Source organism: Stigmatopora nigra, chromosome 10 (assembly GCF_051989575.1).
Source record: "Stigmatopora nigra isolate UIUO_SnigA chromosome 10, RoL_Snig_1.1, whole genome shotgun sequence".
Taxonomy (NCBI): Eukaryota; Metazoa; Chordata; class Actinopteri; order Syngnathiformes; family Syngnathidae; genus Stigmatopora; species Stigmatopora nigra.
In genome coordinates this window covers 14,357,717-14,379,270 of record NC_135517.1, presented here as the reverse complement: position 1 = coordinate 14,379,270, position 21,554 = coordinate 14,357,717, and the positions used below count along the sequence as shown (strand labels likewise).

The 21,554-nt window shown below is 41.0% G+C and overlaps 1 protein-coding gene across 2 annotated transcripts in view; it reads right to left on the bottom strand.

Annotated features, from left to right (window-relative positions):
• Positions 1-21,242, bottom strand: part of syn2b (synapsin IIb) — a 64,224-nt gene extending 42,982 nt beyond the window's left edge. Inside the window, exon 1 of one of the 2 annotated variants that reach the window (XM_077726531.1) lies at positions 20,322-21,242. In XM_077726531.1, coding sequence (XP_077582657.1) covers positions 20,322-20,767 — 446 coding nt within the window. In that variant the 5' untranslated portion in view covers positions 20,768-21,242. The remainder of the gene's footprint in view (positions 1-20,321) is intronic. The other variant, XM_077726530.1, reaches the window with a different exon arrangement.
• Positions 21,243-21,554: the final 312 nt, after the last annotated feature.

Below are 21,554 nucleotides of genomic sequence, written 5' to 3'. Positions count from 1 at the left end.
CTCTGTGTAGCTTTTGGTGAGATTGATGGGATGGGCTTTATTGACTCAATTTTCAGGATAGTATGATGCAGTCCAACTTGAAATATGGATTGGTGGAGTCTAGTAGACAGCTTTGGAGTTGTGTGTGGTCAGACAGAGGAAAGCTAAGTGTAGTAAAAGGAAGACAAAAACAAAAACACGTAACAGCAATGTATGGAGGTCCTTTAAATAGTGTCAGCTATCAACATACTTCAGTCGCTTATGCTCAAATTGATTATTCTGTCCAAGGTAAATGGTCTACTGACTGAAATATGCATCAACAAGGAGAATACATATTAGTAACAAAGCAGTATTTTCATTGCAGACAGAACTGAAAAAGGAAATGAAAATTAGAGTTAACAGAAAAGACATTAGTATGAAAATATGTATAGTCAAATTCAGACAACATACAGAGTATTTTATGTCGAATATTTTCAAAGATGTATTTTTAATATGACGGATTGTTCCTTTGTTTTAATACTCTAAAGTTAATGATCACCACTATTTTTTTTACTCCTTCTTCATCAATTACTGCTGGTGTCCAGCAGTGGGTCCTGGGGATGCCGCCATGACAGGCACCAACCACCTTGCGACCACAGCTCTGATGAGTATGGGTATACAATATATTCATTCATTCATTCATTTATCTACCATACAGCCTATTCTCGAAAGGGTTGCAGGGGTTTCTGGAGCATAACCCAGCTGTCGTGTAGCGAAAGACAGATTACACCCTAGATTGGTCGCCAGTCAGTTGTAGAGCACACAGTGAGACAAACGACCATCTGCATTCCAAATCATACGGCCACCAGCGGAAATTGAGCCCGCACTTGCCCGCACCGAAGTCAGGCATGGGAACCTCTGCACCACAAGGCGGCTATATTTAAAATAATATAAAATAAAATACAGCAATTTTCAACATCAAATAGCGGTGAGTGTTATATCATGTTGACATTGCATACGATTCCCAACTTTAACACCAGAAACTGTAATTGAAATACTGTATTTCAATATGGTCATATGTTGTACATCTTATGTGATCAGGGTTTTTTTTGTATTAGTATTGGGATATTTGTTCATGTTATATATAATGTGCTCAGTGAAATGTTTTTATACTGTGGCTGTGACATTAAAATAAATTAGCCTGTAATAAATATCCTCGACTTTTATTTCATTCAATTTCAAACCTTTCTCCTTCTCAATGGTTGCGGGGGTTGCTGGTGCTAATCAGCTATCTATGCGCGCCAGGCAATCGCAGGGCACAAAGAGACAGACAATCATTCACGCACACACTCATAACTAGGGCCAATCTGGAGTATTCAACCAGCCTGACATCGATAATTTTGGGATGTGGGAGGAAACCAGAATAGCCAGAGAGAATCTACATAAGCCCAGGGCAATCATAAACTCCACACAGTGAGGAAACACCTGGGATTGAACCATTGACCATAGGTATATGAGGCTGACATGCTAACCACTCGTACACAGGGCCACCATAACCTAGGCCTGAAAATACCCACACTTTTTCCCACACTAGCAGAGTATAGCAAGCCTCCAATCAGCCATGTTGACTTCACTGAGCTCCCCTGGGGTGAAGGTGTCCCTTGAATTATTGAAGAGGCAGCATGGTGAGGCCTGAAACACATCCGTGTGTATTCTTGGCAACCACACTTGTATTTTGACTGTGGAAGAACCCCAACTGTGTAGTAGGATGTTTCAGCAATGTATTAACACATCAAAGATGTAAAAAAATACCATTATAACTAGGGAACATCTCATTTTCTGAACTGCTTTATCCTCACTGGGGTCGCGGGGGTTGCTGGAGCCTATCCCGGCTGATTTCGCGGCAGAGGCGGGGGACACCATGAATCGGTGGCCAGCCAATCACAGGGCTCAAGGAGACAACTGACCATTCATGCTCACACTCATATCTAGGGGCAATTTAGAGTGTCCAATCAGCCTACCATGTATGTATTTGGCATGTGGGACGAAACCGGAGTACCCGGAGAAAATGCACGCAGGCAACATGTATATAGGCAACCGGCAGGGGAGACCCTGAATTGGTGGCCATCCAATCGCAGATTACAGATATTCATCAATCCATCCATCCATCCATCCATCCATCCATCCATCCATCCATCCATCCATCCATCCATCCATCCATCCATCCATCCATCCATCTCCATCCATCCATCCATCCATCCATCCGTCCATCCATCCATCCATCCATCCATCCAACCATCCATCCATCCATCCATCCATCCATCCATCCGTCCGTCCGTCCGTCCATCCAACCTACCTAACTAGAACTATTTTCCTTTCAAAACTATTTATATATTCCTACGAGCATTGTAGCAGTTGGACAATTGGCGAAAATGAGAAGTACAAGTCATGAGTGGCTGGGAGTATGTCTCCAAAGTGCAGTCCTGTTCTGTCTTATTGAGGTAGTAAGAGCACATTGATTCATTTTTCAATAAGGTGAATCTCAGTTCAGAGAATGACTTGCTGTAGCATATAAAAATTTATTCTGTAGCCAGAGAGAGTAGTATTCCACAACTCAAAAAAATGCAGGGGTTCGTTTGTCTTGTACTGCCGGGAAAAAACTCAACAGCAAGTAAACCTCAATCACCGGTGTAATTTCACTCTTTGCTTCAAATGTGTAGCCAAGGCTGAGTTTTCATTCAAACATTTATTGTAATTATGACAAAAATACCAAGTGAGCATTGTATGCTAAAAAGTGTGTTCTTCAGATGCAGAGAGAACATGCAAAGGGCCAGAGTTGGTAACCTTATGAGAGTATAATAAAAATGGCACCTGTTTTCTTCAATTGCGTTATACATTCAAAACAAGATGTATATCATTATTTTGGGACAATGTTTTCCCATAAACTTCAAGTGGGCTCTTTATTCCAGTACGGTTTATGCAAAACCTTGTGCTTAATGGACACAAAGCTATTTTGTTGGTCCGTAAGTGTATTATACGTCTGCACTAAAATGCTCAAAACATACATCGCTAATTCATCCAACCTTTAATTCATTCATTATCCGAGCATGAATGGTTGTCTGTCTCCTTCTGCCCTCCAATTGGCTGGCCACCAATTCATAGTTGCCCAAGATTGATCCAGCATCCCTCATGACCCCTTGTGTGGATAAGCCGTGTGGAAAACGAATAAATGAAAAGTGAATATAAAAACAATTAAAATGTAAAAATGACAAATCTGTATTCATGCAGTTTTATGATAAGATACACCTAATCGATGTATGGAAAAATAAGATAATTGCCTGATCAGATTACATAACTTTTTTGTCATAGGGTTAGGGTTGTTTTTGACATTTATCTGTTAACAAACGCATCATCACATTTTTTTCTAGGCTGCTTCTGTGTACAAATCTCTCACCCACAAGCAATTGAGTAGTGTTGAAATGTGCTTCAGACCAAGGTCACAGAGAAACAATGACACCAAAAAGCTGAACTTTATTGCTTTAACTCGGGTTTCAATATAATTGTATTGGATTTGTTACAAAAATAGAGGGCTGTTTGAAAATAAGAGTTGAAAACATGCAGAGACTGAGAGTAATTTAGTGCTGAATTGTTTAGTGACAGAAACAACACCCTTTTCCAGGTCCTCTGATGCCAGTATTTTATGTAAGCTTATACAGGGTCCCATGTGACGTCACCAAAAACCCTGATTTTTGGCCCACCACTCCTGCTATATAAATAAGGGCCATCACTTGCTATAATTTTAGCACTTGGCAATGATTTACATTTAACTCCCTGGCTCTCCCTCGCCATATGTCGAAATCAGCATTTCGGTAGATGAAAAAGGGTTGTCTTTTCAACAAAGTCTTCTCAGCAGGAGTATTTTGACACATCCCACAGAAAAGCTGTGATAAACTTTCCAAACCTGATTGTGCACGGATCCAATTATCATACTGATGAAGATAGTGACTAGCTGGTGAGCACAGATGAGAACAAAGCCAATACAAGCTTGAAAATTTTTATTTGGAAGGAATAATTCACAAATGCAATGGCCATGAACTACAATTAAACTTTAGCATCTCCTAAACATGTAATTAATTTAAATTCAAATTAGGGCAACCTGGCGGCCGAGTGGTTAGCACATCGGCTTGGTCGAGGGTTTGATCGCAGGTTGATCCTCATTGTGTGCAGTTTGCATGGAGTTTGCATGTTCTCCCCTGTTTCCAGGGGTGTGGCTCCATTCCAACCAGCTAAACCCACATATTTTTCTTCAGTTGAGGTTCTATTGCACGAGAGAAACCAATCTTTATACATAAAATAGCTAATAAGAACCTTTCAACACAATTTGACACAATAGGTTTGAAAAATATTCCTCACGTTGGTCCTAGTTAAGGCATACGATTACACAGGTGCCCAGGAAATCATGAATTCCATCTGTGGGGTGTATTCAAATGTGATCATCCCTCACTGCCACAGTAGCCTTTGGACACATACCAAACCCACTGCTATTGATCCACTGAAATTATCTTGTTGAAAAATCTCTAGCTGCACATGAAAGTGCCCTATTATGATGAGCCTTGAATCTTATCTTCAGAAATGTATTTATTTTTTTTAACGTTTTGGTCACCTTTCCAAAAGGCTTATCATAACATATCACAGATGACATTTTGAGTACCATTTAATTCCTAAAATCAAGTGCAAGCTGAAGCGTAATCCTTCACACTGATTTGAAACCTTCTCAAATGGGTGTGTAAAACAATAAAACGGTAACTGTATTCCCACCGTGAAAGAAGCCAGCTTTTACAACCATATCTACGGCATAAATCCCTCAAAATGCTGGTTCTTTTTTTTTTTATACATAGTGGGTCTTCCAAATGTTCGCTTCTTCTTTCTTGGTAAAATGCACAGTAGATTGATTTAGACTGCAATGGCGTGCTACCCTTTTAACATTATTAAAAATTATCAGACATAGGCATTGTCTTCATCATTGACTTGACAAAAAGCCTAGTAGTCATCATACACTCAGCTGCGTATGACAAAATTGTATAGCGCTTCTCCACAGGTCCGCCATCCCAGGCAAGACCCATTAACTGACATGAGGAATAACGTCCCTTTTTCAGTTATTGTGATCTTGCCATGTTTTTTTCCATAGGCTATTCTAATGGCTTAGATAGCCCAGCACGCTTGCAAGGCATTTTCAACAGCATCTCAAAATCCAAACAAAGCGGAAATAGGCTCGGCGTAGTCTTTCTCCTCGGGTGATGTGCACGATGGGAAATTCGCTTGCAACAAAACAGGAGGAGACAAGATTTCGTCCTTCTCTGCCTTTTTATATCATTCTTCTTCTACGATGAAATACGGCTTCTTCTCAGCGCTGAGGAAGAAGCGCTGCCCCGACTTCCACCATTTTTTGTCCCTAAAGTCTGGGCTTTATGGAAAACATTCTAAACTTCTACAGTGTAATTATAGAAAGATGTGACTTGAATTATTCAGAACTAAATAAAATGCCTCCTCCTAAAGAAAGTCACTCTTGCTTTAAATGGCATAACAGTCTACTTTCATCAGCAGGCCATTTTTTATTTAATGCATTATTGAAGATACTAATTAGCAGAACACATGACTCTGCTTCCCTGATTGGCTCAATCCAACATCCAAAGTGTGCAACAGGGAGAACGTGATAGACGGAAAAAGGGAAAGGTTAGTGGTGAACAAAATATCTAACCAAGTTGCAGGCTTTGTGTTCTATTGAGATATAATATTAAACCACCAAATTGTATTCTGAGATAAGTTACTTCTGCAACAACCAACCCGCTTCACTTTGTGTTGCTTCATTGATGACTTCTTTCATTCATTCATTTTACAACTAGTCCTTTTTGAACACAATATGAAATACAGTGCTAAATGGCTGTGATAACTTGAACCTCCAAAGTCAGGCACACTGCCATGGAAAATTTGTGAACCCTTTATAGACAAGAGACAGGACAAGTACATTGACAGTAATGAGAAATATAACTTCATAAAAACATGCATGCAGGGAGACAATTAGAATACAATGAGGTTGGGCTGCTAAAAGTGACTCATTCTTCTTAAAACACATCATAGAATATACTAACTAGAATAGACAGTTAGCTTTTCCCTTAAAGTAACTTGCATCCATCAAATACACTTTCTCTGTTACTTCATGCTACAATATTAGAGAAAATAGAAACTTAAAACACAAATACGGTGTGCCCTTTTCTACCTCGCCAACATATCACAATACGTCAGGCTCCAGCATTGAGTGTCTGACTTGAGTTCTTGGAGAAAACACACACGGAGAGATCAACCAATTGCCACACAGTGAGGACCAACCTGGGATCGAACCCACGGCCCCAAAACTGTGAAGCCGACATGCCAACACCTCGGCTGCCAAGCTGTCTATTTGGTCATTGACAAAACCCAATTTTAATACACATATCCCTCGTTTTGCAAGGATAATGTAGATCAGACCATGCCACAATAATCGAAAAATCATGAAGTAGGATGTGAATGCATAAGCCTGGTTCATACTAGCATAATAAGGTGCAGTGTCACACCATCACGATGTCAATATATGCTCTTTTACCATACATACGTAAGTGATTACAGTCAAATTACATAGACCACAAACTAAAATTGAAACCACAATAAAGCAAGGTAACCCTTAAGATAAAACTATCTCAATGGCTGACCAACACTTCAGTTCCTGTCGCCGTTAACTCACACACTGTCATTTATATGTGTGGGGGTGCAGGCGTGCTTGTGCTGAGTTTTGCCATGGCTGATTGCAGAAGCCTCCCCAGGGCAGTCATGTGCTATTGTGCTAAGTCTGACCACTAAGACACAGATCTCTTTGCTGCTCCCATACAGTTAAAACCATTTTCTTTATGTACACACCCACACAGACAAGACCATACATTGTACTCCATATTTCAGCTCTCATGTGCTATCTCAGACATCCTCTCCATATCTCAATAGAGCAAACAACTGCACGGCCTCACAGTTTTTCTCCCTCCCCCTTTCACATCTTTTCATCCCTGATGTCCATTCTACAAATATCTTGTGGCATTGCAGACTGAGTTAGAACTGTTGTCACTACTTGCCTATAGCACATCATTTATTCTTTCCTTTTTTTAAAAATTCTGACTCCTTAGCTAAGAAAAGAAACTATTGTGCATATTCAATTATAAAGGGAACTCTAGGCTAAAAATAATGCGGTGTTTTCAAAATGTAAATGAAGACAATTTAGATTACATATTTATTTATTATGGGAGCCACCAAGTTGTGGAATATGTAACTGTGTTTTACCAAAGATTTACTTACATGATTTTAGCTTTGTGCATTTCCAATTCACAGTAAATTCTAAAACACTCGAGAGTTTTCTTTCAAAAGCAGATTGGTATATTGCCCAATAAAACATATGATCTGCTTAAAATATTATTCAAATGGAGCAATATTATTCAGAATACAAAACATGGATGTTTTGTTTCGTCATTGTTGACAATTCTGGTGTTGTGTCATGGGGAGAACCATAATATTTTAAATTGAGATTGTTTTTCACATTTGGAGGAGGATTTAGAGAAACAACTGGTTCCTTTGGAGCCTCATTAAAGCTTTTTTTCTAGTCACGATATGAAGGCTGTTGTGGTACCATGTTTTCTTTTATATTGACTGCCTCTGCGAAAAAGCCGTACCCTTAAAATTGCCTTAGAATCATTTAATTTTACGATTTCTTCCATATAAGATGCCCCCTGATTCAGAATTTTAACCTCCATATTCATGGTTTTAATGGGGAGTACAAATGTGTTACTTTGATAATCTTAAGAAAAAATCATCGCAAGTGGTATTTCTGGGCACACGGTCTACTTGCCGAAAGACATTTAGCCGACTGACGTTTGGCTGAGGGCCAACTCGCCCCGGGGGCATCTGGCCGAACGTAGAATTAGCCGAATGACTAATTAGCGGGCCATATACGGCCCGACCCGCGGGGCATATACGGCCCATTACAGATAACAACATTCATTTAGAATAACAAGTTACAGATAACAACATTCATTTACAGTAACAAGGTCATTTATTCACGTCCAAACAAAGTAGTTATAACAGTAAGTACTATAATGACGGAAGAAAAATAGTGGTGCAGTGGGTCTATGCTCTCCAGTTTGGTGTCGTTAGTTATTTACTAACATCTGCGAGGCAAACTTTTTCTATAATTGACAGGATTGAATTACTCTCAGAAGGAGATGCGATATATCCATCACAATTTAGCAAGAAATCTACGATATCCCAGAAGACATCTCAAGACCTCCGGGATCTCCGTGGATAGTCAGCCCACTCAGAATACGTCGGAGGCGGCGAAGGGAAAAAGAACAAAAGCGCAGATGCCGGGCAGCATACCGGGCACCGCTCCCGAGTATCTTTTTGACCAATGCCAGATACATCACTCACAAAATGGATGCGTTGGAACTTCAGATTGCTACCAACAGCTTGGTTAAGAACTGCAACATTATTCTCATCACGAATACATGGCTTCACCCACAAATCCCTCACGCTGCGGTGTTGCTAGCTAGCCGAACGCTTTGTCAAAACAATCGCTCAAAAGAATTAACACGGAAACGCAAAGGAGGGGGACTTTGCGTTTTTATGCACAATGAATGGTGTTACGATAGTAGGATAATTAACACTCACTGCTCCCCGGATTTAGAGCTTTTGGCGATACGACGGTTGTCATTGTAATGGCTATCTATATTCCACCAGATGCAACCGTTAGCACGGAACTTAACCTCCTGCTAATGGCTGTAAACAAACAGCAGCTTGACCACCCCGATGGAGTCTTTATTGTCGCTAGTGACTTCAACAAAGCGTGTTTAAAGACTGTTCTGCCTTAGTTTATTCAGTACGTAAAGTGTCACACAAGAGAAGATTAAACTCTAGACCCCGTTTAGTCTAATATCAAACATACGAATAAAGCCACTTCCCTCCCTCACCTGGCTGGATCAGATCATCTCAGCCTGTCCCTCACCCCCGCATACACTCAGCTCCGGAGGCTAACAAGGCCACAAATGAAGATAATAAGAACATGCCTCAAGGACGCCCTTTCTCAGCTGCAGGACTGTTTTTCCCGCAACAACTGGGAACTTTTCGAACACCAAAACCTCTAGGACTACACAGACACTGTACTTTCCTACATCAAAAACTGCACGGACAACGTCACTGTGAATAAAAGGATGCAGGTTTTTCCTATCCAGAAACCCTGGATGACCAAGGAGACACAGGCACTCATCAAGGAACGATACAAAGGGACAAGGTAGAATACAGGGCTGCCAGAGCAGAGCTGAAGAGAGGCATTAAAAAGGCCAAGGCAGCATATACAACGAAAATTGATGAGAACTTCACAGGAAATAACCCAAAGAAGATATGGCAGGGAATACGACATATTACCAATTACAATGACAATAATGTCTCTTAACGGAGATGACTCACTAGCTGAGGAACTGAACCGTTTCTTGGCCCGCTTTGAGACTGACAAATCTAACCCAGTCTCAACACCCCCACCACCACCCTGCAGCAGCACACTGAAGTGAGACTGGTAATGCGGTCTGAGCCTGCTGGCCCCGACGGCGTACCTGGGAAGGTGCTCAAATCCTGTGCTGACCAGCTGGCTGGAGTTTTCACAAACATTTTCAATTGTTCCCTGCATCAATCCATCATTCCTTCCTGCCTGAAATCTACCACTATTATCCCTGTCCCCAAAAAGCCAACCATTGACAGCCTGAATGACTATAGGCCTGTTGCTCTCACACCTGTGATCATGAAGTGCTTTGAAAAGTTGGTTCCCCACTTACTGTTAAGTACCCATTTGTGTATAATGCCTTTTCTATTCCTGCATCCTCACCCTCTTCCTATTGCAACAAAGAAATTTCCCGATTACGGGATGAATAAAGTTATCCAATCCAATCCAATCCAATATCAGGAATACAATCCCTCCCTCAGTTGACCCTCACCAATTGGTTTATAGAGCAAACAGGTCCACTGAGGGTGCTATCAACATTGCTCTACACACAGCACTGAGCCACCTGGAGCACCATGGGAATTATGTGAGGATGCTTTTCATTGACTATAGCTCAGCCTTCAACACTACAATACCGGACATTCTGACTGACAAACTCTCCCACCTTGGTCTATCCTCTTCCATCTGCTGCTGGATAAATAACTTCTTAACCAAATGACCACAAACTGTTAGACTGGTGCTCGGTGAATTATCTCACACTGAACACCACAAAAACTAAAAAAATAATCCTGGACTTTTGCAAACACAGCACAGATCTGACCCCACTCCTCATAAAGAGTAAGTGTAGACAAGGTCCAGTCCTTTAAATTCCTGGGGGTTCACATCACAGATTAGCTCTCCTGGTCTACAAACACCACGGCAGTAGTGAAGAAGGCCTTCTATAGAGCCACTGTGCAGAGCATCCTGGCATACTGCATCACAGGGAGACAAAGTTGGAAACCTTCACGTGGTGTCTCCTGAGAGGCCGCTCGCTGCGGCCTGCGAATTCCAACAAATACCACTCAGAGCTGCCAACAAGGACCGTGGCACCCTACGTTTTTCATCCAGCCGGAGACATTTGACTGCCCCTCACCTCCGACTACCCCCCGGATGAAATAATCCGCGTTCCAGTGGCAGCTCTAGCGCTATCTGAGGGCAATCCTCAGGCGCTTGTAGTGCAAAAACAAAACAAACAAACTGCATCACAGTGTGGTACGCTGGAAGCACGGCAGCAGACAAAAAGCCCATGCAGAGATTGATTGACACTGCCCAGAAGATCGTCGGCTGCTCTCTTCCCTCACTAAAAGACATTGCCAGCCCTCGTTACCACAACAGAGCCAGGAACATTGTCGGGGAACCATACCACCCTGGTCACAACCTGTTCCAGCTGCCGCCCTCTGGCAGACGCTATAGGTCTCACAAAGTATGGATAAATAGGCTTAAGGACAGTTTTTTTTCTCTCATCCATCAGGACTCTAAACTTGCGGTAACACGACACACAATCCCTTCTGTGTAATAACTTCTGGGTGAGGTAACATGAAAAGACGTTGGGCGGTGATCTGCCTCCTACTGGCTGACTGAAGGTAAGTGAGAGACAGACAGAGGTAAGTGATCCGCTCGGGGGGTGATGCGATGTATCCATCACGGCAAAATGCCAACAAGTCTGAAATTCTCTCTTTTGCCGGGAAAACACACCTTATGGAGAAGCACTACCAATTTCGTCATACACAGCTAGGTATGATGACAATTAGGCTTTTGTCGAGTCAATGATGATGCTAAAGTCTATATCCGATTATTATTATCATTATTAATCTCTTTAATGTGATGGAAAGTAATGGGACTCAAGGACAGCCATATCAGCACTGCTTCAATTACTTAACCCTTGATTTGTGTGGCCAGTGGCATGAATATGAATATGAATGGGGCTAGAACAGGAGACAAGGCAGTATATATATATATATATATATATATATATATATATATATATATATATATATATATATATATATATATATATATATATATATATATATATATATATATATATATATATATATATATATATATATATATATATATATATATATATATATATATATATATATATATATATAGCTATCAAGCTGAAGAACAGGAGACAAGGCAGTATATATATATATATATATATATATATATATATATATATATATATATATATATATATATATATATATATATATATATATATATATATATATATATATATATATATATACTGCCTTGTCTCCTGTTCTTCAGCTTGATAGCTATTGAGCCCCATTCATATTCATGCCACTGGCCACACAAATCAAAGGTTAAGCACGCTACGCGGTCCGCCATCCACTTAATCAATGTTGTTGCTGATTCTTTTTTTTAAAAGGGACATTTCACATGTTTTTACCTCCAATATCTCAGCTTGTCTTTTCAATTGAAAATTAATAAATTATGTTTAACAAAGAAACTGATTGAGGTGCTTTTGAACACATAACTATATTTGAAAATGAATGAAATAATGATTCAAGAATGTACTACAGAATTTTTTTTCAGTCATTGACCAACATTTTAATTATCAATCATCTGCAAGTCTCCTGACAACACAATGGTGGCAAGTTAGGAGAAAGACTTGTTGCAGTGGTAACCCAAGTGGTTGCAAGGCCAATCGATATGCTTTATGGCCTTTCGTATCTTGACGCCTCACCCATGGTAACGGGTTTATCTGCAGAGCGCCCACTCAGAAAGCCTAACAACACCTCTCATTTCGTACTTTTCCACCAAAGGTTGCCCATTGCCACATATAATAAACTATGAGGACATAAGGAAATGTTAAATGTATAAGTTTAACACTATGTCACTGGTCAATATGTCATTATCACTTGTCTGTCCTACTGATAGAAGACCGGAGACCAAGTGAATTTAAATGCTACTGAAAAACAAAGTCACTGCTTGTGTTAAGCAATAATTTCATCTACTGAATATGAATCTACCCTCTGCTTCCAGGAGAAGCTATTTATAGTAGAGGGTAAATGAAGAGGTCTGTTCATCCAATAGCCAACAATCAGCAGAAGGTCAGGCAGTTTATAGATGAGATTAAAAAAAATCAGAATGAGGCATTTCTGCTTCCAATGAGCCCAAGGACATTACACATTGCTGGACAAGCCCATTTTGCAGTGATTATCAAGTGGAGTGCTTAACGCTGTCATGTTTTGTTAAGGTTTTAGTGGTCGAGTGTGTTTCCTTGTACGTCCTGTCCGCATGATTGTATGCGTTTCATCTGCTGTGTCTTTCCTGGCTCCCCTTACCTTTGTTAATTTTACTCCAGTGTTAGGTTTGTAAGTTTTGTTTTGTACACTTTTGAGTTGAGAGTAAAGCCTTATGTTTTATCACCTGCACTCCCCTTTTGTTGCCTGCTTCCTGACCCTGGGTTCCACTTCGCTCCGTAGCTGAGGTGAATCATGGATCCAGCGGGAACTTGCCGGATCAATTTATTTTTTATTTTTTAAGAAGTACGCCCTGGTGTCAGCCCATTTTGGATTCTTTGCTCACAGACCCTTCCCTGGACAGTTTTTCGATGAAGCCCTACTGGAGATCTTGTTTGACCATTTACCGTGGTCCTCTGCATGGTGGTGCGGGGTACCCCAGGTAGGGGTTTTATCCACCCGCTCTCAAGCACCATCTCCTGCTCCCCACTCTTGTGCGCCAGCCCCGGCAACCCACTCCTCTGCGCCAGTCCTGGCGCTAGTCTGCAAACCCTGACAGCGCCAAATCTGAAGGCGGGGGCCCTGACGGCGGCGACTCTGCAGACAGGGTTTTTGGTGTTAGAGTGTTTCACCTGCTGTGCTTTTTTCTGACTCCCCATCTCTTGTGTGACCCAGATGTTTTTTGATTGTCATCAACCTCTGTCTCTCTATTTCCGTGTGCGAGTATTTTTCTGTTTTTGGTTATATCGCCACCATATTTTGCGGTGTGCGTCGTCTGTCTGTGTTCTCCATTAATTTTGGTACTTTTCAAAATTTTGAATTTTGTAAGGTGACCTTCAAAGTCGAATGGCAAAAATCAAAAGCAAAAATGAGGAAATTCACCAAAATGTCTTGGGAAAAATATGCCTTAAATGCAACCGAAAGTTTTTAAATTAAGCCATCCAAATTTTTCCTCTTGATCTCATTTAAACCGGCACCCCAGAATACATTTAGCCGTGTTGTTCGAGTTTTTGGGGTGCTATGGTATTTGGAGATGATCATCGGTTTTTATGCACTCTGACAAGAAAGACACTAAAGTAAAGGGATTAAGCGACATGTTAGCTTGTCTTTCACTGACGACCCAGTTGCTCACTGATAGTGTTGCACCCAATCAGTGCACATGGACACTAACAGCCTAGTACACACCGCCTCATAGCTTTGGGCAATTTGAGGTGTTTAATGAGCTTGGTATGCATGTCTATTCAGCATGGGAAGAAATGCCATGGGTATAATATGCAAACTCCACCCAGGAAGGCAAGAACCTACCAGGCGTCAAACCCTTGAAGTCAGAACTGAGAGGCATGCTGATGATTCTTCCAGTGTGCCGCCTCACAGAGAACGAAATGCTGTTTTATTGGTATAGCAGCATGCAAAATTAAAATCCAACCATTTCTCTTAATCTCTCTTCACGAGAAACCTGGTTTGTGGCTTCGGCTTTGGACCGGCGTGGTCGAGCGAGGAGCTTGGACGAGCAAGGTCGAGCGAGGAGCTTGGATGGGCGAGGTCGAGCGAGGAGCTGCCCTGGCTTAAAACACTATATCCACCCCAAAATGGATTCATCCTCATTCAGTATGTGGTTTGTCTTTGTGTGTAAAAAAAAGAGGGCAGATTGTTAGCGGGTGACTTCTTGGGTGCTGGGATGATGGTGGCCAATTTAAGACAGTCTGGGATGAACGCTTGTTCTAGAGAAAGGTTGAGGTCTGTGAAGACTGGTGGTCACCACAGGCCTTAAGTACTTTGCCTGGTATTCCATCCGATCCACATCTCAAATCCACTACCTCCACAGTGAGTGGGGTGAAGCTTCTTCCTGAGTTTGGTGTGAGATGTACTGGAGGTTGAGGTGGTGTGACTGGCTGGTGGGCATGGGACTCAAAGCGGGCAAAAAGTTGTTAAGTCCCTCTGCTAGTGCCAGATTTGAGTCCGTAGGAGTCACAACTCAGCCCTTGTAGTTGGTTAGGGTCCATATTTTCTGCCACATGATTCGGGAGTCGTCAAGTTGACCTTCTATCTTCCCCTTGTAGTCGGCTTTGCCAGCCTTAATGCGTCTCTTCAGCTTGGCGCAAGCCGCACTGTAGAATGCCCTGTCACAGGATCTGAAGGCTGCATCTCGGGCCTAGAAGATTGATCGGACCTGGCTGGTCATCCACAGTTTCCGGTTTGGGTAAATTCCGGATGGTCTTCTCCACAGTGACCATAGCCATGCAGTACTTGATGTTAGACAGTACTGTGTCCGAGAAGGTTCCCAGGTCCTCATGGTGGAAAGTTTCCCACTGTCTGTTCAAAGCAGTCTTGGAGTCAGGGGAGGTCGTCATCAGGCCATGTGATAATGGTTTGCCTTCGTGGCTCTGATGGTTGGTTAAATGGAGTGTGAACTAGGGCCAAGAACAAGGACACATGATCTGACTGTCCCAAGTGTGAGTGTAGTAGGGCTCTGTATACACCTTTGATGTTCAAGTTAACATCATCCAGAGTTGTATCCTCTCTTGTTGGACATTTCAGGTGCTGGTAACATTTTGTCAGAACAGTTTTGAGATTTTACTAATCAAAATCTGCAATTAATGCATAGGCATTAATTAACTTGGGTATGCTTTCTAGTGATTGTTTAGTGTGTCCATTAGTAGGGAGAGAGCGATACTTACCTTAGGGTCTGGTGGAATTTAGACAGCAGTGATGATAACAAGGGCTATCTCTCTGGGCAGAAAGAAGGGTCTGCATCTCACCGGCGTGAATTCTATATCTGGGGAACAGTGTCTAACCAGAACAGTGCTATTGATATAAAATCCCTCATTCACACAGATGCAAATCCCACCACCTCTCTTGTTTTCTGTGTCACACGTCTAGTCTGATTTAAGTGGCATGCGGGCTGCTAGCTTCTCCGTTGCATCGGGTATTTGTGGGTGTAGCCATGTCTCTCTGATTAACAGCGTTTCCAATCTCAACTTCTGAATGTAAGGCAAATGCACAATCTGCCATGGAATCTGTTTCATAACAGTTGTATACCATTAATGGGCACAGCAGGCAGCAAATGGAATCAGAGATCCTGACATGAAACGATAAATTTGAATTTCTAGTACAATAGAGACAAAGACGGCAAAAAAGGGGCTGAGCCATCCTTATTTGGGAGCACAAAGGGAGGAGAACAGATGTAGCCTTTGGGCTTGAACTGCTGAATCACCATGTCTTATCTCATTACTTCATCACTTTCTGAACCTGAAGCAGTAAAGGCAGTCTCTCTCTTTTAAGAGGCGGACAGAGCAACTTCCGTGATGATAGGTAACCATAGGCAAAGGTGGGCGTGACATGCTATGATACATTTTTCTTTTGTTGTTGAAACAAACCTCTTATTTTGCTTATCACCCCTTTTTATATCGGAATCACCTTGAACGTCCCTAGATGCTGTCTTTACGTCACGCCAACATGACCTCACAGTGTATTATGTAACTACTACGTGTATGCGGCTGAGCACACTCTTCCCTGCGCCCCCTCTCTTGTTGGATCACGTGATCACGTGGATGGAAAGCCTTTTTAATGGCATTTTGCTGAGAGAAGTGACACTGTATTTAGGCAGAAAATATTGCTATTAGTTTTATATGTGGGCTCTATTTTACCTTGCAAGAAAGATTAATATGTGTCTGTACAATTGGGTGAGAGACATTAAGCAATCCATACAGTGGTCATTAACTAATCTGATAGCTCGCCTAAAAGCCTTTCTTTACCCTGGGTAAAAGCTTTTTCTCATCAGTAGCAAGAAGCCTGCAAGAATATCAGAAGAGTGCTGTTACAACGTAAATTAAGTTGCTCAGTGCTAAAGATCCAGACTTAGATTTTCAAATTGTGAGGTGATTAAATGTAAGTAACTTTGAGTAAAAAATAAAAAACTGCCTGCCATGTGAATAAAACTTATCATTTAAAATGTATTACCCAAGGAAAGACAGGAAATAATTAATACAAGGACATTTATTATTGTCAGACATAACTGAACTTGAATTCCTTTAATATGGTTGAGTAATTTTTATTTCGGTTCGGGAAAGGAGCTGGCAACAAATGGACACCATTATTTTATAAACTGTAGTGTGTTTTTTGACTCTGTGCTCGTATTTTCAGAGAGATTTTTAAGTCATTTTGTTACCTGACATGTTTAGTGAGGCGAGTACAGTAATACCGTCAATATCACGGACAATGAACCCATGGCCACAAGAAGACATAGGACTTGGACTAAAACTTTTTTTATTATTCATATCAAGCAGAGAGGAACTACTTTGACTGTTAGTACAGTATTTACAGTAGTTATATTTTTAAATATACACATTGTTTAGATATTAATACATTACAGTCATTTGACATGCTTGTAGCTGTAATATTAAATAAATATAAACTCCTTTATGATTGTATTTGTGAACTTGTATTTTTGTGTAAGCATGAAAACATAGTATGGCATGTAATGATAATAAGGGGATCCTACTTTTTCGATTATAGTGCCCATGTCTGGTTTACATTATCCGTGGCATTCGAGGCATTACTGTACATTTTTCACCAATTTTATTGTCTTGGCCTTCATTGAAACAAGGTAATGGTAATCGTTTTTGTTTTTGGATTAAAAACTATATATTTGGTTCTCTAGTTATTTTTTCCCTGGCATGTTCCATAATCCATTTAAAACATAACAGTTAGTTTCAGTTATATCACGCCATAATAACAAGTCGATATTGATTTTCTTAAATAGAAAAAGAAAGGTCGATGCTTGATGCTAAATGTGCAGATTACAAAAGTGAGTGACTGATTGTTGTATGATGTCAGTAGTACTAAAATACTAATAACACAATTTTTTCTTCTATGATGATCATAGAATAGTATCTAAATGCAGGGTTTCTAATATGGTTTGTTGTTATGGGTGTTAGGAGCATAAAAGCATCTTGTGTGGTCCTTTGCCAAGTGGAAAATCAATAACATTTAGTAGAATGCCTCTTTGACTCATGCCTAAAGGAATGCTCGGAAATAAATGTATTATATAAATGTATTATATCTAATTTGTAATTTTCTGATACTTCTATTTTTATTTGAAAATATTATAGATTTTCAATTTAATTTGCCTGTATAAAAAATTGCATCAATTCAGTGTATTCATCAAGCATTACCACATTCACATGAACTACTGATGTATTTTACAATCTAAATCAGAATTTTGTAAAATGTTCTTATCAAATATATCCCCCAAGGATTACATAAAAGGAGGATTGCCTTCTGTTCTGCTATGTATCCAAATGTGATTTTTTTTTTTCATGGGAGCAGGCTGTGACGCTTTGTCTTATTTGGTCGTCACTGCATCATGGGTGGCCACCGTCCAATCATATGCCACCAAAACACTCCCAGCAAGAGAGGCAGGTCTAACATACTGCAGAGCTGCCATTCATATTCAGGCCAGCCATGTATTGGAACCCCCTTGAATAAAACATGTAGTCACACAATCATATAAAATACTCCAGAGATTGTAAAGAACGTTAACAGTGCTCAATTGTGTGCTTTACAAAAATGGTAACACTGCAGAATATAAGTTCGAAAACCAATTTCTACATGTTTTTAGGGAATGTTTCATTTTTGTGCTCCAATAAACTCAGTGGCTGCCATTCAAACCATTTGGACTGGTAGAGACAGCAATAGTTAATCACAAGTACCCCCCACCCCCCCCCCCCCCCCCCCCACCCCGTTCATGTGGCTTGGAAAGTTATGTAATTGGAAACTGATAATTCCCTGTCTAAGCTTTCCAATCAAATGGATTTGAGGCTTTTGCTGTCAGTGGCAATCAAGTGAAAAATGATTATTCACCTATCTGTTCAACTGAACTGCCAAAAAGCTAAGTGCTTTCTGCAAAATGTGTCTTTTAAGATTATGTAACCATAACTACAGAGTAGTAGATCAATGAAATCATACTTTAATTGTCCACAATGGAGTCAAAACATTATGAATCAATTTTTAGTGGCAGGCTATATATGTATATTTTTAATATAGCTTCTGTAAAAGGACATGCATGACACATTGTGTTGAATAAAAAATACATTTCAACATTTCCGTCAAAGAAGGTACTATGCGTCATAGCCTGTCACACGTTTCTATCAGCAGGGCTGCATGAAGGCAGGTCAGTGTTGTAAACAAAACGGTGACTTTGCAATGGGCCACAGTGAAAAGAGAAACAGAAAAGCGAATATAACTGAGGAAAACAGAGGTCAACATTTATTGGACCAAATTAGAAAAATTTGAAAATTAGACGAGCGCAAAAAGAGATCTAAGAAGTGGAATGCATCTCAATGGTGAAGGGACACGTTATGCACGATGTTGTGATTTTTTCAAATCCTCCAAATAAAAATGGCATTTCTTTAGTTTCAGCAAAGCAATGAAATATAATTAGTCATATATAATATTGTAAGGAATTTAAAATTAAGGCGGCATCGTACAACAGAGCAGTCACATGGTGTGTCATTCACTACAGAATGCACTGCAGGGAAAGTAAACATTTAATCATGATCTATTTGTAGTCATTTTGATAGTAAGCTAATATAGATAGCAACAATTTGGCGCTTCAGACTTTTTTTTTCTTCCAATATGGACCTTTCAACATTTTGGTTTGCCGAACCCCTACACCAGCCACTCATTTCGGACATAGGTATGTATTATAATCTGTGATAATTGTCCTTTTTTTGGTGGTACTTTGTGCTCTATACTGTTCTGTTTGGCATCTTTAATGACAATGGACCCAAAAAGGATGGGTGAAAGGACTTTTGGTTAATATAACGTTAATTGGAAGGATTCCAACTTGGTGTACCATCTGTTCACATTCCCTGCAACTGATTGATGTCCATTTGTGGGCTTATTTTGCCTTTATCAGAAAATAAGCTAGGCATAGGCTCTGGGACTGTAAATGGGATAGGTTATATTGAAAAATCAATAACTCACACAAGCTTTTTTGAGCAACACAGGGGTTCGCAAGTGTCAGGACTCAATATCCACAAAATCACTTCACTGAGAATTTGAAACTTAAAAGAATTTCATACTCAACACCACACAATCAATAATCCAAGCCATGCTTTACAAACCAAATACTTAACACGTGATACAGAGTCTCAGAGAACAACCTTTTACTTCGAACCGTTACTACACAATATATCCGTCAAGAATCATGTTTTATTCAGAATTTACATGCCCTTTTTATGACACTGGGTGATGTAAGGGCTGTCAGCGTAAGGATAATTACCTGTTTGCCAGTGTGCTGTCCAGGGCTGAAACATTCACAGCCCTCTAACACATGCACACACATACACGATACACGTGATCCTTTGAGCTTGTATATGAGACTTTTTCTATTTTGGGAACTGATCTGGTGAATGTAAAATGGAGCACAATGACAGATAGAGGAATGTGGTATAGATCAGTGATGACTACACATTTCACCAAATTTCAGTTCATCATATTACTGCATCAGATTTTTACCTACTACCCCGGAGGTCACTTACCATTCATGTTGAAGCTCATCAATGACTAGAAGGATCTTATACTTCTTGGAAAGGGAAGGAGAGGGTGCTGATTGCTCCACAAAGCCAGCAGCAGATGCTGCTGTCTGCTTGACCGCGTTAGTGATGGAGCTGAAGGAGCTGAAGAACCCAGAGGAACCACCTGAGGAAGAAGTGGCTGAAGCAGATTGCTGGGATTGTTGAGGCTGCTGTTGAACCTGGGACGCGCGGCGTTCCTGTGGAGCCGGGGAGCTGGCTGACACTTGAGAGGGGGCTTGGGTGGGAGACTGGGCAGCTCCCTGGGAAACACCTGGATCTTGCTGGGATGGAACCGAGGCAGTTGGGGGAGGGGGCGCAGGCTGGTCTGGCCTCTGGAGGTCTGACATGTAGCCATTGGGAAGGTTTGACATAAAGCTGCTGTCAGAGAGACGACGTCGGAGGAAGTTCATGATGGCGGGAGGATTTCTTGTTCCTTCTTGGAGTTAGTAGTCAAATATAAACACACACGGTTGAGCCAAGAGGGTCACGTTGAAGCAGTGAGGTAAAAATCCAAGGCAATGTGTAGGTTGACGGAGAGCATATGGAGCAATGGATGGAGGCGATGGATGCAGCCCAACTCCAGTCTTCAGGAGACTGTTGTCCACGTTGTTGTCCTTCTTGCTGTGGTTCTCACGAATACATGAGCGTGATGTGTGTGTTGGAAAGAGAAGTGAGTCGTCGCCCCCTGTGGGTGAGATGCTGCTGCTCTTCTGCCCTTCAACTATGGCTGCTGCCTCCTGACTACCTGCGAGCCAAATGAAGAGATGCTGCTCGCTTGGCTCATCGTGCCTCCTCCCTTTGCAGTCTCTCCATCACTTGCCCCTCCTCCTCCTACATCACACGCCACTAGTGTATGTGCTTGTGTGTCCTGCTGCTGCCTGGTAACGTGTGTGCCGTGTGCAAGCAATGGAAGGGGTTTCCTCCTTCATGTGTTATAAATCCACCACCCCTCCCATTCCATTTTTATTTGCGAACAAACGAGTGAACCCTGCAAATGCCAATGACAGCTAAATCTACTATTTATGTCATAGGATTCTATTGTATCATCATAGTGTAACATCTTGCTGAGTCATTGCAGCACCAGCAAATAATACAAATGTTCTAAATTATGCAAAATCCTTCTCAATTTAGGTATTTTCTGTGACATGTTTTAGTTTGAAAGGAACAACTCTTTTTTTTCTTTCTCGGTCTCTCTGT